Source organism: Entelurus aequoreus, linkage group LG21 (genome assembly GCF_033978785.1).
Source record: "Entelurus aequoreus isolate RoL-2023_Sb linkage group LG21, RoL_Eaeq_v1.1, whole genome shotgun sequence".
Lineage (NCBI taxonomy): Eukaryota > Metazoa > Chordata > Actinopteri > Syngnathiformes > Syngnathidae > Entelurus > Entelurus aequoreus.
The window spans coordinates 11,904,230-11,918,530 of NC_084751.1; the positions used below are offsets into that span (position 1 = coordinate 11,904,230).

Here is a 14,301-nt window from a genome sequence, read left to right on the forward strand (position 1 = left end):
ATATATATATATATATGAATATACATGGATGTATGTGTGTGTATGTATATATATATATATATTCATATATATATATATATATATATATATATATATATATATATATATATATATATATATATATATATATATATATATATATATATATATATATATATATACATACACACACATACATCCATGTATATTCATATATATATATATATATATATATATATATATATATATATATATATATATATACACATGTATATTCATATATTACTCATTGTTAAAAGCGGCCCTCTGAGGGCAAGCATAACTGCGATGTGGCCCTCAATGAAAACCAGTTTGACACCCCTGCTGTAAAGTGGCACAATTTTAACTTATAAGCAACAAAGCAAATGAGTGTAATACCTATTTTATTAATAGAATACGACAAAGGCCAATAAAAAAACATGATTTCCCTCATTAATAATACTGTAGGAACACTTTCAAAATACCTATTTTATTATTAGAATATGGCAAAGGCCAAAAAAAACATGATTTCCCTCATTAATAATACTGTAGGAACACTTTCAAAATACCTATTTTATTATTAGAATATGGCAAAGGCCAATAAAAAACATGAATAATACTGTAGTAACACTTTCAAAAAAGTAACACTGCTAAAAGTACATTTGGTGAAAGAATAATTTGATGAGTTCAACTTTATAAAAAGAAGTAACAATGGTGGAGCACACTGACCTTAAATCAAGGTCTGGGTCTGGAGTGTCTCTGAAAAGGGGCGGTGCTAAATGGGTCGTCCAGACTCCGCCCCCCTATGGTCCACGAATGCAGCGGCCCCACCGCCACCGAGCCCACGGCGGCCCGCTGACCCACCCTGGAGACCACGCGGTGCACCGCCACCGGCTGCTGGGGCAGCGGCAGACCTTGGAGCGCCGGGCGTCCGCCTCGCTTTCCAAACGGCGCTCGGAGGAAGACGTCGGGAGAAGACGGCGAGCTGCTGCACGGCGACGTCGTGAAAGGTGCGAGCTGGGGCTGAGAGTCCGTAGCTTTTAATTCTATGCTGATGGAGGCTCCGCCCCTCTCATCCTCTTTACTGGTCCTCAGCATCTCCAGCGTTTCCGTGGCGACCTGCACAGACAGCCAGGTGCCAGCGTGCTCCTGTGTGCGACTGCCAGGCGCCCCCTGCTGGTCTGCATGTGCAAATACAAAGAAGCAGGTGAGCTGGGGATAAGTGGAGGACTTAAAAACAATAAAGAAAACAAGAAAAAAGTGAGTCAAACTTTAAGAGAATGATCTTACCTGGTTAGACTCTAGTAGCTCAAAGGGTCAAATAAAATGTTCATTAGTGCATTAATTAGCCCGTCGGACAAAATGTAAACAATCCTCCAAATAATGTCAAGGTACTAATTCATAGAACTTATAACAGAATGACAACTTAGTCTAAATAACAAAAAACATCCCCCTGTAAATATAAATATCATATAAAACAAGATGAAAATGAGTAGGTTCATTATTGTGATTGTATGTGGATGTTCTATGTCAGTGTTTTTCAACCACTGTGCCGCGGCCAGTGAGATATTGTCTGGTGTGCCGTGAGAAATTATGCAACTTCACCTAATTGGTCCAAAAAAATATTTTTTTGCAAATCAATAATTATTGTAAAAGGCACTGAAGTATTGGGATGGCTGTGCAAAAAAAAAAAAAAAGTAAAACTGAACTTGCTACAAAATAAACAAAAACAGAATGCTGGACGACAGCAAAAACTTACAGCGTGGGGAGCGGAGACGGATTTAAAAATAGAGTAATATTTTATCTGAGTCTTTAAATTAGTTTGCTCGTTGATGATTTTTTTGGTTTTATATTGTGTAGTTATATTTATATGGTAATTATTATTCTGTGACTGTAAATTGTTTGCTTGTTTTTTTATTGATGCTTTTATTTATTTATTTATTTTCTGTATTGTGTAGTTATAATTATATGTTTTTACTTGTAATTGTATTGAATTGTGGACCCCAGGAAGACTAGTGGGTTGTTGAGGCAACCAGCTAATGGGGATCCTTAATAAAAATCTAATCAAATCAAATCAAGGCTCAAAAAGATGGTGTGACTGGTTGTGTGTGGAAATGCTGCGGGCTTATTTATAGGTCCAAAAATCCTAGAGCCCTAAAAAAACAGGTTTTGATCTTTGGCTTCATTCCTTACTACAGTAGTGTCCTGTGCCGTTGTCTAGTGCAGTGTTTTTCAACCTTTTTTTGGTATGTAAAAAGGTATGTAACGCTTAAACCAAAAATGAACAAAAGGCAAGTCCCGCTAGGAAAAGGCATTGAAGCATAGGGATGGCTATGCAAAAAAAAAAGTAAAACTGAACTGACTAATAAGTAAACAAAAACAGAATGCTGGACGACAGCAAAAACTTACAGCGTGTGGAGCGGAGACGGATTTAAAACTCAAAAAGATGGTGTGACTGGTTGTGTGTGGAAATGCTGCGGGCTTATTTATAGGTCAAAAAATCCCAGAGCCCTAAAAAAACAGGTTTTGATCTTTGGTTTCATTCCTTACTACAGTAGTGTCCTGTGCCGTTGTCTAGTGCAGTGTTTTTCAACCTTTTTTTGGTATGTAAAAAGGTATGTAACGCTTAAACCAAAAATGAACAAAAGGCAAGTCCCGCTAGGAAAAGGCACTGAAGCATAGAGATGGCTATGCAAAAAAAAAAAGTAAAACTGAACTGGCTACAAAGTAAACAAAAACAGAATGCTGGACAACAGCAAAAACTTACAGCGTGTGGAGCAGAGACGGCTTTAAGGCTCAAAAAGATGGTGTGACTGGTTGTGTGTGGAAATGCTGCGGGCTTATTTATAGGTCCAAAAATCCTAGAGCCCTAAAAAAACAGGTTTTGATCTTTGGTTTCATTCCGTACTACAGTAGTGTCCTGTGCCGTTGTCTAGTGCAGTGTTTTCCAACCTTTTTTTGGTATGTAACGCTTAAACCAAAAATGAACAAAAGGCAAGTCCCGCTAGGAAAAGGCACTGAAGCATAGGGATGGCTATGCAAAAAAAAAGTAAAACTGAACTGACTACAAAGTAAACAAAAACAGAATGCTGGACAACAGCAAAAACTTTCAGTGTGTGGAGCGGAGACGGATTTAAGGCTCAAAAAGATGGTGTGACTGGTTGTGTGTGGAAATGCTGCGGGCTTATTTATAGGTCAAAAAATCCTAGAGCCCTAAAAAAACAGGTTTTGATCTTTGGTTTCATTCCTTACTACAGTAGTGTCCTGTGCCGTTGTCTAGTGCAGTGTTTCTCAACCTTTTTTTGGTATGTAAAAAGGTATGTAACGCTTAAACCAAAAATGAACAAAAGGCAAGTCCCGCTAGGAAAAGGCACTGAAGCATAGGGATGGCTATGCAAAAAAAAAAGTAAAACTGAACTGACTAATAAGTAAACAAAAACAGAATGCTGGACGACAGCAAAAACTTAAACTCAAAAAGATGGTGTGACTGGTTGTGTGTGGAAATGCTGCGGGCTTATTTATAGGTCAAAAAATCCCAGAGCCCTAAAAAAACAGGTTTTGATCTTTGGTTTCATTCCTTACTACTGTAGTGTCCTGTGCTGTTGTCTAGTGCAGTGTTTTTCAACCTTTTTTGGTATGTAAAAAGGTATGTAACGCTTAAACCAAAAATGAACAAAAGGCAAGTCCCATTAGGAAAAGGCACTGAAGCATAGGGATGGCTATGCAAAAAAAAAAAAGTCAAACTGAACTGGCTACAAAGTAAACAAAAACAGAATGCTGGACGACAGCAAAAACTTACAGCGTGTGGAGCAGAGACGGCGTCCACAAAGTACATCCGTACATGACATGACAATCAACAATGTCCCCACAAAGAAGGATTTCAGAGGTGTGTGAAAAAGGAAAAAGGTGATATTTTTTGTTTTAATATATTTTCTGTAGGAGAACAGACATGACACAAACCCTCCTAATAGTTAGAAATCCCACTGTTTATGTTATACATCAGGGGTGTCCAAAGTGCGGCCCGGGGGCCATTTGCGGCCCGCAGGTCATTTTTTAACGGCCCCACGGCACATTCTAAAAATACGATGAAAAAAAAATTAAAAACATAAAAAGTGGTATAAAAGAGCAAACAGGTGAAATGTAACAAGAAAATGTTGCATTATTTACTCTAATAACACAAAGCTGCCATGCAGGCTGTTTCTTTCTTTAAAAAATAATCATGAATCAAAATCAATATCATTATGAATTATTGACCTATTCGAGGCTCCATTTACTTCACATTAAATTTTCCACTTTGAGATATTTTGGGGGGAAATGTAGCATATTTTTTGGTTGCCATTTAAAAAACAGTTTTTTAAAAGAAGGGCCTAGAACAAACAAACAAAAAAATAAACAACAATAAAACGTATAATTGACGGATAGATCTGATGTTGATCTTGAGACTGAAAGTTAAAAAAAATGTTGGATTTATTTTTTTAAACTTGAGCAGTACCCTTTTGGATCCCCAATCATTTTAGTGGGACTTTTTTTTTTTTTTAAGTGTCATTGCTCAAAAAAATAATGAATTAAAATCAATGTTGTTATGAGTTATTGACCTTTTTAAGACTCCAATTATTATATAATCTCAAATATTCCACTTTAAAATTTTATCGGGGGGAAATATTGCATATTTTGTTTTTTTCCATAAAAAAAACAGGTTTTCCTTGACAAAAATGGCATACAACTTAAATCTTTAAAAGCGTTATATTGACAGATAGACCTGATGTTGATATAGAGCAGGGGTCACCAACGCGGTGCCCGCGGGCACCAGGTAGCCCGTTAGGACCAGATGAGTAGCCCGCTGGCCTGTTCTAAAAATAGCTCAAATAGCTTCCTCTATTTTTTAAATTGTATTTATTTACTAGCAAGCTGGTCTCGCTTTGCTCGACATTTTTAATTCTAAGAGAGACAAAACTCAAATAGAATTTGAAAATCCAAGAAAATATTTTAAAGACTTGGTCTTCACTTGTTTAAATAAATTCATTATTTTTTTTACTTTGCTTCTTATAACTTTCAGAAAGACAATTTTAGAGAAAAAATACAACCTTAAAAATGATTTTAGGATTTTTAACCACATATACCTTTTTACCTTTTAAATTCCTTCCTCTTCTTTCCTGACAATTTAAATCAATGTTCAAGTAATTTTTTTATTTTTTATTGTAAAGAATAATAAATACATTTTAATTTAATTCTTCATTTTAGCTTCTGTTTTTTCGACGAAGAATATTTGTGAAATATTTCTTCAAACTTATTATGATTAAAATTCAAAAAAAATATTCTGGCAAATCTAGAAAATCTGTAGAATCAAATTTAAATCTTATTTCAAAGTCTTTTGAATTTTTTTTTTACATTTTTGTTCTGGAAAATCTAGAAGAAATAATGATTTGTCTTTGTTAGAAATATAGCTTGGTCCAATTTGTTATATATTCTAACAAAGTGCAGATTGGATTTTAACCTATTTAAAACATGTCATCAAAATTCTAAAATGAATCTTAATCAGGAAAAATTACTAATGATGTTCCATAAATTGTTTTTTTAATTTTTTCCAAAAGATTCGAATTAGCTAGTTTTTCTCTTCTTTTTTTTTCGGTTGAATTTTGAATTTTAAAGAGTCGAAATTGAAGATAAACTATGTTTCAAAATTTAATTGTAATTTTTTTTCGTGTTTTCTCCTCTTCTAAACTGTCAATTAAGTGTAAATATAATTAATTATTAATAATAACAGAGTTAAAGGTAACGTGAGCAAATTGGCTATTTCTGGCAATTTATTTAAGTGTGTATCAAACTGGTAGCCCTTCGCATTAATCACTACCCAAGAAGTAGCTCTTGGTTTCAAAAAGGTTGGTGACCCCTGATCTAGAGATTTAAACCTTGAATAATAACAATAATACTAAATAATGACATATTTGTAATATTTTTTTTGACCAAAACCTTTGGGGTCCCCGGGATCAAGTCTGAGTGGAGGCCTAAATGTATCTTTTTTATATATACACTACCGTTCAAAAGTTTGGGGTCACCCAAACAATTTTGTGGAATAGCCTTCATTTCTAATAACAAGAATAGACTGTCGAGTTTCAGATGAAAGTTCTCTTTTTCTGGCCATTTTGAGCGTTTAATTGACCCCACAAATGTGATGCTCCAGAAACTCAATCTGCTCAAAGGAAGGTCAGTTTTGTAGCTTCTGTAACGAGCTAAACTGTTTTCAGATGTGTGAACATGATTGCACAAGGGTTTTCTAATCATCAATTAGCCTTCTGAGCCAATGAGCAAACACATTGTACCATTAGAACACTTGAGTGATAGTTGCTGGAAATGGGCCTCTATACACCTATGTAGATATTGCACCAAAAACCAGACATTTGCAGCTAGAATAGTCATTTACCACATTAACAATGTATAGAGTGTATTTCTTTAAAGTTAAGACTAGTTTAAAGTTATCTTCATTGAAAAGTACAGTGCTTTTCCTTCAAAAATAAGGACATTTCAATGTCACCCCAAACTTTTGAACGGTAGTGTATATTGTATTGGTTTTTAAAATAAAAAAAATATCAAAATGGCCCCCACTTGCTTTGATTTTTCAGTGTGCGGCCCACAGTGGAAAAAGTTTGGACACCCCTGTTATAAATGCTTCACTGATGAGAGGACTTGGCAAGCACCGTTTTGTCCTACTAATTTCAGCAATCCTTGAACTCATCACAGTTTGTTTACAAATGCAGAGGACAGATTCCACCACACCTAGTGTGTGTGTGACAATCATTGGTACACACACACAATATCAACATGTATTTTGTCCAATCAAGCAAGTCGACACGCTGACGTTCACATTTGTCTTTTATTTGCCATCCTTTGTAGAATGAAGTGATAAAAGTGGAAGGAGCACAAGATCAGCAGGCAGGTTTGGGCCATGAACACGGAGGACGGGACGGAGGACTTTCTGCTGCACGTGCAGTTTAAGTTGCATAGACTGCACTGTAGAGTAAAAGTAGCACTAGAATAACAAAGGACAGGAGGCTTCAATGTCTCCTACATGCGACAGAAGGAGGTTGATATTGCTGATTGTTCACGGCTCGCACGTTCCCCCGCCTCGCACGCCCCTCCCTGCTTGACGAGCGAGCGACGGAGGCAACAAAGATTCCTCAAGAGTAACTTTCCCCGCCCTGAGAGGACGCTGTGCTTTTTCTTTCTTTTTGCGGGGCCAAACGACGACACGGGGGAGGGAGGGGACACTCGCACACACAAACATCTACACGACGCAGCTGAGCCACGGCACACACCCGGAGAAGTCTAGTCCTTCTTGTCACGCAGCACAACACTTGGAAGAGGAGGCTCACCTCACTCAAAGGTGCTGAAGGCACATTTCACCCCCCAAAAAAACGACACAATAATCTGTCACACCTCGTCATTGTCCAATATCTACATACACTATATTGCCAAAAGTATTTGGCCACCCATCCAAATGATGAGAACCAGGTGTCCTAATCACTACAAAATCAAGCACCTAGGCATGGAGACTGTTTCTCCAAACATTTGTGAAAGAACGGGCCGCTTTCAGTCATTTCCAGCGTGGAACTGCCACAGGCGGATGCTGAAGTGCGTAGCGCAAAGACTTCCTGCACGGTCAGTCGCTACAAACTTCATGTGACCTTCCAATTAGCCCACGTACAGCACGCAGAGAGTGTCACGGAATGGGATTCCATGGCCGTGCAGCTGCATCTAAGCCATACATCACCAAGTCCAATGCAAAGCATCGAATGCAGTGGTGTAAAGCAGTGGTCCCCAACCACCGGGCCGATTAGTACCGGGCCGCACAAGAAATTTAAAAAAATTATTTAAAAAAAAAAAAAAAAAATTTATTAAATCAACATAAAAAACACAATATATACATTATATATCAATATAGATCAATACAGTCTGCAGGGATACAGTCCGTAAGCACACATGATTGTATTTCCTTATGAAAAATACAAAAAAATTAAAATAACTAGTCCTAAGTGGTCAGTGTATGAAATCTAGCTCTAAGTCAGACCTACATAGAGGTTTTTGTTTCATGTCTCTACGATATTCGTACTGGGAGTTAGAGGAAGTTGTGTCTGTGTTTTTTTCCCTAGGTGCTGCGGCACAGTGGTTCTTTGAAGGCTCGTAAAATCAAAACCGTAGCACTTATCCAAACGCTTTGAGTATTCTTCAATCAGAAGGGTTCACTCTCTCTCCTGTAGTAGTTTGAAGCCGAAACGACAAACGCGCTCAGAGGAGATAATGTTTGATGTTTGGTGACCGTTTTTTACAAAAATGTTGTTTTGAAGGGGAGATTGCAAACTTCCTGTTGATTTTTGCTGAAGGATAACAATCTATGAAATGTAGGTCTAAGTGAGACCTACATAGAGATTTTTGTTTCATGTCTCTAAGACGTTCCTACCGGAAGTTACAAGCAGTTTTGTCTGTGTTTTCCTCTGAGGAGCAGTTTTGTCTCTGTTTTATTCAAAAATTGCGCTGGAGCGCAATTTTGAGTTTTGGGGTTTGTTTTTTTTATTAGATCGCAATTTCCACCAGTCCTGATGTGTGTGAAAAGTTTGGTGAGTTTTGAAGTATTTTAAGGGGGTCAAATTACAGCTCAAAGAGGCAAAAATGAGTGTTTTTAGTACAATTTTGTCTTGAAGGGGGATTTGCCAACTTCCTGTTGGTTTTTGCCCGAGGATGTCAAATTATGAAATGTAGGTCTAAGTAAGACCTACATAGAGGTTTTTGTTTCATGTCTCTACGACCTTCCTAGTGGGAGTTACAGGCAGTTTGTTTTTGTTTTTTCCTAGGGGGCGCTAGAGTGCAATTTTGATTTTTGGGTTTTGGCGTTTTTCTATGTGTGTGTAAAATTTGGTGAGTTTTGAAGCATGTTAAGGGGGGCAAAGTAGTGCGCAAAGCTGCGGAAGAATAATAATAATAAAGAATAATAAAACCTTACAAATTCAATAGGTCCTTTCGTCCCAATGTAAAAGGACTCCCGTTGGGATTCCTTTTACATGGGCTGTGCGGGCCCTAAAAATACAAAAATACAAAAAAAATACCCCCCGTGGTCCGTGGGACAAATTTTCAAGCGTTGACCGATCCGCAGCTACAAAAAGGTTGGGGACCACTGGTGTAAATCACGTCGCCACTGGACTGTAGAGCAGTGGAGACGCCTTCTCTGGACTGATGAATCACGCTTTTCCATCTGGCAACCTGATGGAGCAGTCTGGGTTTGGAGGTTGCCAGGAGAACGCTACATTTCGGAACCGCATTGTGCCGAGTGTGACATTTGGTGGAGGAGGAATTATGCTGTGGGGTTGGCCCCTTAGTTCCAGTGAAAGGAACTTTGAATGAATACCAAAACATTTTGGACAACTCCATGCTCCCCAACCTTGTGGGAACAGTTTGGAGCGGGCCACTTCCTCTTCTAACATAACTATGCACCAGTGCACAAAGCAAGGTCCATAAAGATATGAATGACAGAGTCTGGGGTGGATGAACTTGACTGGCCTGCACAGAGTCCTGACCTGAATCCCATAGAACACCTTCAGGATGAATTAGAACGGAGACTGAGAGCCAGGACTTCTCCACCAACATCGGCGTGTGACCTCACCAATGCGCTTTTGGGAAGAATGGTGGAAAATTCCCATAAGCACACTCGGCAACCTTGTGGACAGCCTTCCCAGAAGAGTTGAAGCTGTAATAGCATATTGAACCCTATGGGTTAGGAATGGGATGGCACTCCTAGTTCATATGTGAGTCAAGGCAGGTGGCCAAATACTTTTGGCAATATAGTGTACTTCTTTTAAGTCCACCAGCTTACAAGCTAGCCACTAATCAAGTGTCTCTATTAGGGTTGCAACATTCCGGGAATATTCAAAGTTGGAAACTTTCCATGGGAATTAACGGGAATATTTGGGAATTAACGGGAATTAATGGGAATAAACATTGAATGTAACATGCTAGATATTGCAGCGTGATTATTTCAAACAACCTGATTTAATGCAAATTCAGTTGAATTTCAACCCTGCACTGTGCATTCCTCCATCACATGTGCAGTGCATTCTTTCATCACATGCCCAGATAATTCCCAGCATGCTACACACAAGGCGGTGTACATGTGCAAATACCGTGCAAAGAGCTACGACAAGAATGCCACAAAGATGCAGCAGCATGTAGACAATAATATATCATTAAAGCTGCAAGCAGCGATGGACGGGACCGACTTTGACGGCACATCAAATCCAAACCGGAGCGGTAATTAAAACTCTTTCATCAAATTTTAATCAGAAGGGTTCAATCTCTCTCCTGTGCTAGTTTGAAGCCGACGCGACAAACGCGCTCAGAGGAGATCATGTTTAAAAAAAGGTGACTGTTTTGACCCAACTTTTATTTTGAAGGGGGAATTGCAAACTTCCTGTTGATTTTTGCCGAGGGTTGTCAATATATGAAATGTAGGTCCAAGTGAGACCTACATAGAGGTTTTTGTTTCATGTCTCTACGACATTCCTACTGGAAGTTACAGGCAGTTGTGTCTGTGTTTTCTTCCTAGGGGGCGCTAGAGCGCAATTTTGAGTTTTGGGGTTCGTTTTTTTTTATTAGATCGCAATTTTCGCCAGTCCTGATGTGTGTGTCCAGTTTGGTGAGTTTTGAAGCAAGTTAAGGGGGTCAAATTACAGCTCAAAGAGGCAAAGGTGACTGTTTTTACTAAACTTTTGTTTTGAAGGGGGAATTGCAAACTTCCCGTTGATTTTTGCTGCAGGATGTCAGTGTATGAAATCTAGGTCCAAGTGAGACCTACATAGAGGTTTTTGTTTCATGTCTCTGCGACATTCCTACTGGAAGTTACAGGCAGTTTTGTCTGTGTTTTCTTCCTAGTGGGCGCTAGAGCGCAATTTTGAGTTTTGGGGTTAGGTTTTTTGATTAGATCGCAATTTTCGCCAGTCCTGATGTGAGTGTCAAATTTGGTGAGTTTTGAAGCAAGTTAAGGGGGTCAAATTACAGCTCAAAGAGGCAAAGGTGACTGTTTTTACTAAACTTTTGTTTTGAAGGGGGAATTGCAAACTTCCCGTTGATTTTTGCTGCAGGATGTCAGTGTATGAAATCTAGGTCCAAGTGAGACCTACATAGAGGTTTTTGTTTCATGTCTCTACGACATTCCTACTGGAAGTTACAGGCAGTTTTGTCTGTGTTTTCTTCCTAGGGGGCGCTAGAGCGCAATTTTGAGTTTTGGGGTTATGTTTTTTTATTAGATCGCAATTTTCGCCAGTCCTGATGTGTGTGTCAAATTTGGTGAGTTTTGAAGCATGTTAAGGGGGTCAAATTACAGCTCAAAGAGGCAAAGGTGACTGTTTTTGCTAAACTTTTGTTTTGAAGGGGGAATTGCAAACTTTCTGTTGATTTTTGCTGAAGGATGTCAGTGTATGAAATCTAGGTCCAAGTGAGACCTACATAGAGGTTTTTGTTTCATGTCTCTACGACATTCCTACTGGAAGTTACAGGCAGTTTTGTCTGTGTTTTCTTCCTAGGGGGCGCTAGGGCGCAATTTTGAGTTTTGGGGTTAGGTTTTATTGATTAGATCGCAATTTTCGCCAGTCCTGATGTGTGTGTCCAATTTGGTGAGTTTTGAAGCATGTTAAGGGGGTCAAATTACAGCTCAAAGAGGCGGCGGTATAATAATAAAGAATAAAACGCTAGAAATACAATAGGGTCCTCTGTCCCTTTGCAAAGGGACATCCGGTCCCTAATTATTGTAATTCCCCATTAATTCCCATATATTCCCATTAATTCCCATGGACGGTGTCCAACTTTGAATAATCCAAAAATGGTCAATATTTCCAAACTTCCCGAGCTTAACTTCCCGTGGTAAATTCCCGGAAACTTTCCACCCCTAGTCTCTATACACCGCGTGGAGCCGCTCCACCAAGGTACTGATAACCACCTCCATTACAGCAAATAAAGTGAATTTATTAGCATCTAAAGTGTTTGTTCTTTGAGATATCCAAACAATAGAAACTAGGATTACTATGAGAATGGCTCTGAGGTGACACACTACACGCATTGTCGGGGCAAATGTTCCATCAGCACCTTCCAACTCAATCCAACCACCTTTCAAGATGCACGCAGTAGGTGGCGCTCTCCACCACAACAAAAGTGACTTCTCCCAACACACAATTCAACAAATATTCATATTTCCTTCCAAAATGATCTGATGGATATACGTCGTCTAGACTAATATTCATTTCTTACATTCATTCTCTAACACTCTATCCATTATTAACATGTATGGACAAGGAAACAAAGTCATATATATATTTATCATATATGTATAATATCCACAAGTAAAGCTATATGACAGGTGACGTCATTATGTACACGGGGGGGAGGAGCTTAGAGACGATATTTACACTGTTGGGGAGGATGGAATGTGTGGATTGGCTTCAGGCAAATGGGAATGGATGGAATTGAATGTGAGAATTTAGTAGCATTCTGTGCAAAAAAACGACCACGTATCCCTCCTGACATCTAGATAGGGTTTTCCTTATGAAAATGTTCTGATATTCCATATAGGTAGTGTAGTAGCGCCACCTCGTGGTAAAAATGTCACATCAGTGTTTAAATACAGTAGCTACAATTCTTGAGTATTATGATGCACAGCACGGATTATTATCTATAAATCAACCCTCTGCAGAAAATCAATGTTTTGTTTTTTAACCAGATCAAATAATAATAAAGACAATATACAGTACAGGCCAAAAGTTTGGACACACCTTCTCCTCATTCAATGCCTTTTCTTTATTTTCATGACTATTTACATTGTAGATTGTCACTGAAGGCATCAGAACTATGAATGAACACATGTGGAGTTATGTACTTAACAAAAAATAGGGTGAAGGGGGCGTCGCCCGGGACAGGTGGGTGGGTGTAAGGAGCAGTGTAATTTGGCATGTCGCCACCATCACGTCTCCATCTCATCGCTGCCTGGGGGGGCGTTAGACTAGAGACTGTGGTGAAGTAGGCCGGCTTCGTCGCGTGAAGAAGCTTACAATTTTTGGTTGTGTTTTCAGCTCCGTATGCTAAATGGCAATATACGATATATATCTCGATATTTTTCCTGTAAAGTAAGAACAAAACAGTCCTATTTACCTGAGATACTAAGTATGTCATTATTTTGTGTTAGTTAGTCAATATTTACTAAGTCAAAATAATGACATACTAAGTAGCTCAGATAACTAGGACTGTTTTGTTTTTACTCAAATAGCAGCACTTACCAGTGAGCTTCCTCTATTTTTTAAATTTTATTTATTTACTAGCAAGCTGGTCTCGCTTTGCCCGACATTTTTAATTCTAAGAGAGACAAAACTCAAATAGAATTTGAAAATCCAAGAAAATATTTGAAAGACTTGGTCTTCACTTGTTTAAATAAATTCATTATTTTTTTTACTTTGCTTCTTATAACTTTCAGAAAGACAATTTTAGAGGAAAAAATACAACCTTAAAAATGATTTTAGGATTTTTAAACACATATACCTTTTTTACCTTTTAAATTCCTTCCTCTTCTTTCCTGACAATTTAAATCAATGTTCAAGTAATTTTTTTTTTTTATTATTGTAAAGAATAATAAATACATTTGAATTTAATTCTTCATTTTAGCTTCTGTTTTTTCGACGAAGAATATTTGTGAAATATTTCTTCAAACTTATTATGATTAAAATTTAAAAAAAATATTCTGGTAAATCTAGAAAATCTGTAAAATCAAATTTAAATCTTATTTCAAAGTCTTTTGAATTTTTTTTGACATTTTTGTTCTGGAAAATCTAGAAGAAATAATGATTTGTCTTTGTTAGAAATATAGCTTGGTCCAATTTGTTATATATTCTAACAAAGTGTAGATTGGATTTTAACCTATTTAAAACATGTCATGAAAATTCTAAAATTAATCTTAATCAGGAAAAATTACTAATGATAAATTGTTTTTTTATTTTTTCAAAAAGATTGGAATTAGCTAGTTTTTGTCTTTTTTTTTTTCCGGTTGAATTTTGTCTTAGTAAGTCAATATTTACTAAATACTGAATGACTAGGTACGATATACTTTGTTGTTAAGGCAAAGAGCCACCACCTAAACTAAAGTCTTAAAAAAACAAAAAAAACGCTTATTTACAGTAAGTCATTCATTTGACTTCGTCATTATTTTGTCTTAGTAAGTCAATATTTACTAAGTCAAAATAATGACTAAGTCAATATTTACTAAGTCAAAATAATGAC

At 37.6% G+C, this 14,301-nt stretch overlaps 1 protein-coding gene across 5 annotated transcripts in view; it reads right to left on the reverse strand.

Annotated features, from left to right (window-relative positions):
• Nucleotides 1-328: 328 nt before the first annotated feature.
• Nucleotides 329-14,301, reverse strand: part of LOC133638398 (AP2-associated protein kinase 1-like) — a 60,174-nt gene continuing 46,201 nt past the window's right edge. For 3 of the 5 annotated variants that reach the window (XM_062030950.1, XM_062030947.1, XM_062030945.1), the window contains exon 20: nucleotides 330-1,178. In XM_062030950.1, coding sequence (XP_061886934.1) covers nucleotides 733-1,178 — 446 coding nt within the window. In that variant the 3' untranslated portion in view covers nucleotides 330-732. Of the gene's footprint in view, nucleotides 1,179-14,301 lie in introns of all 5 variants that reach the window. The other 2 variants (XM_062030948.1, XM_062030944.1) reach the window with 1 other exon arrangement.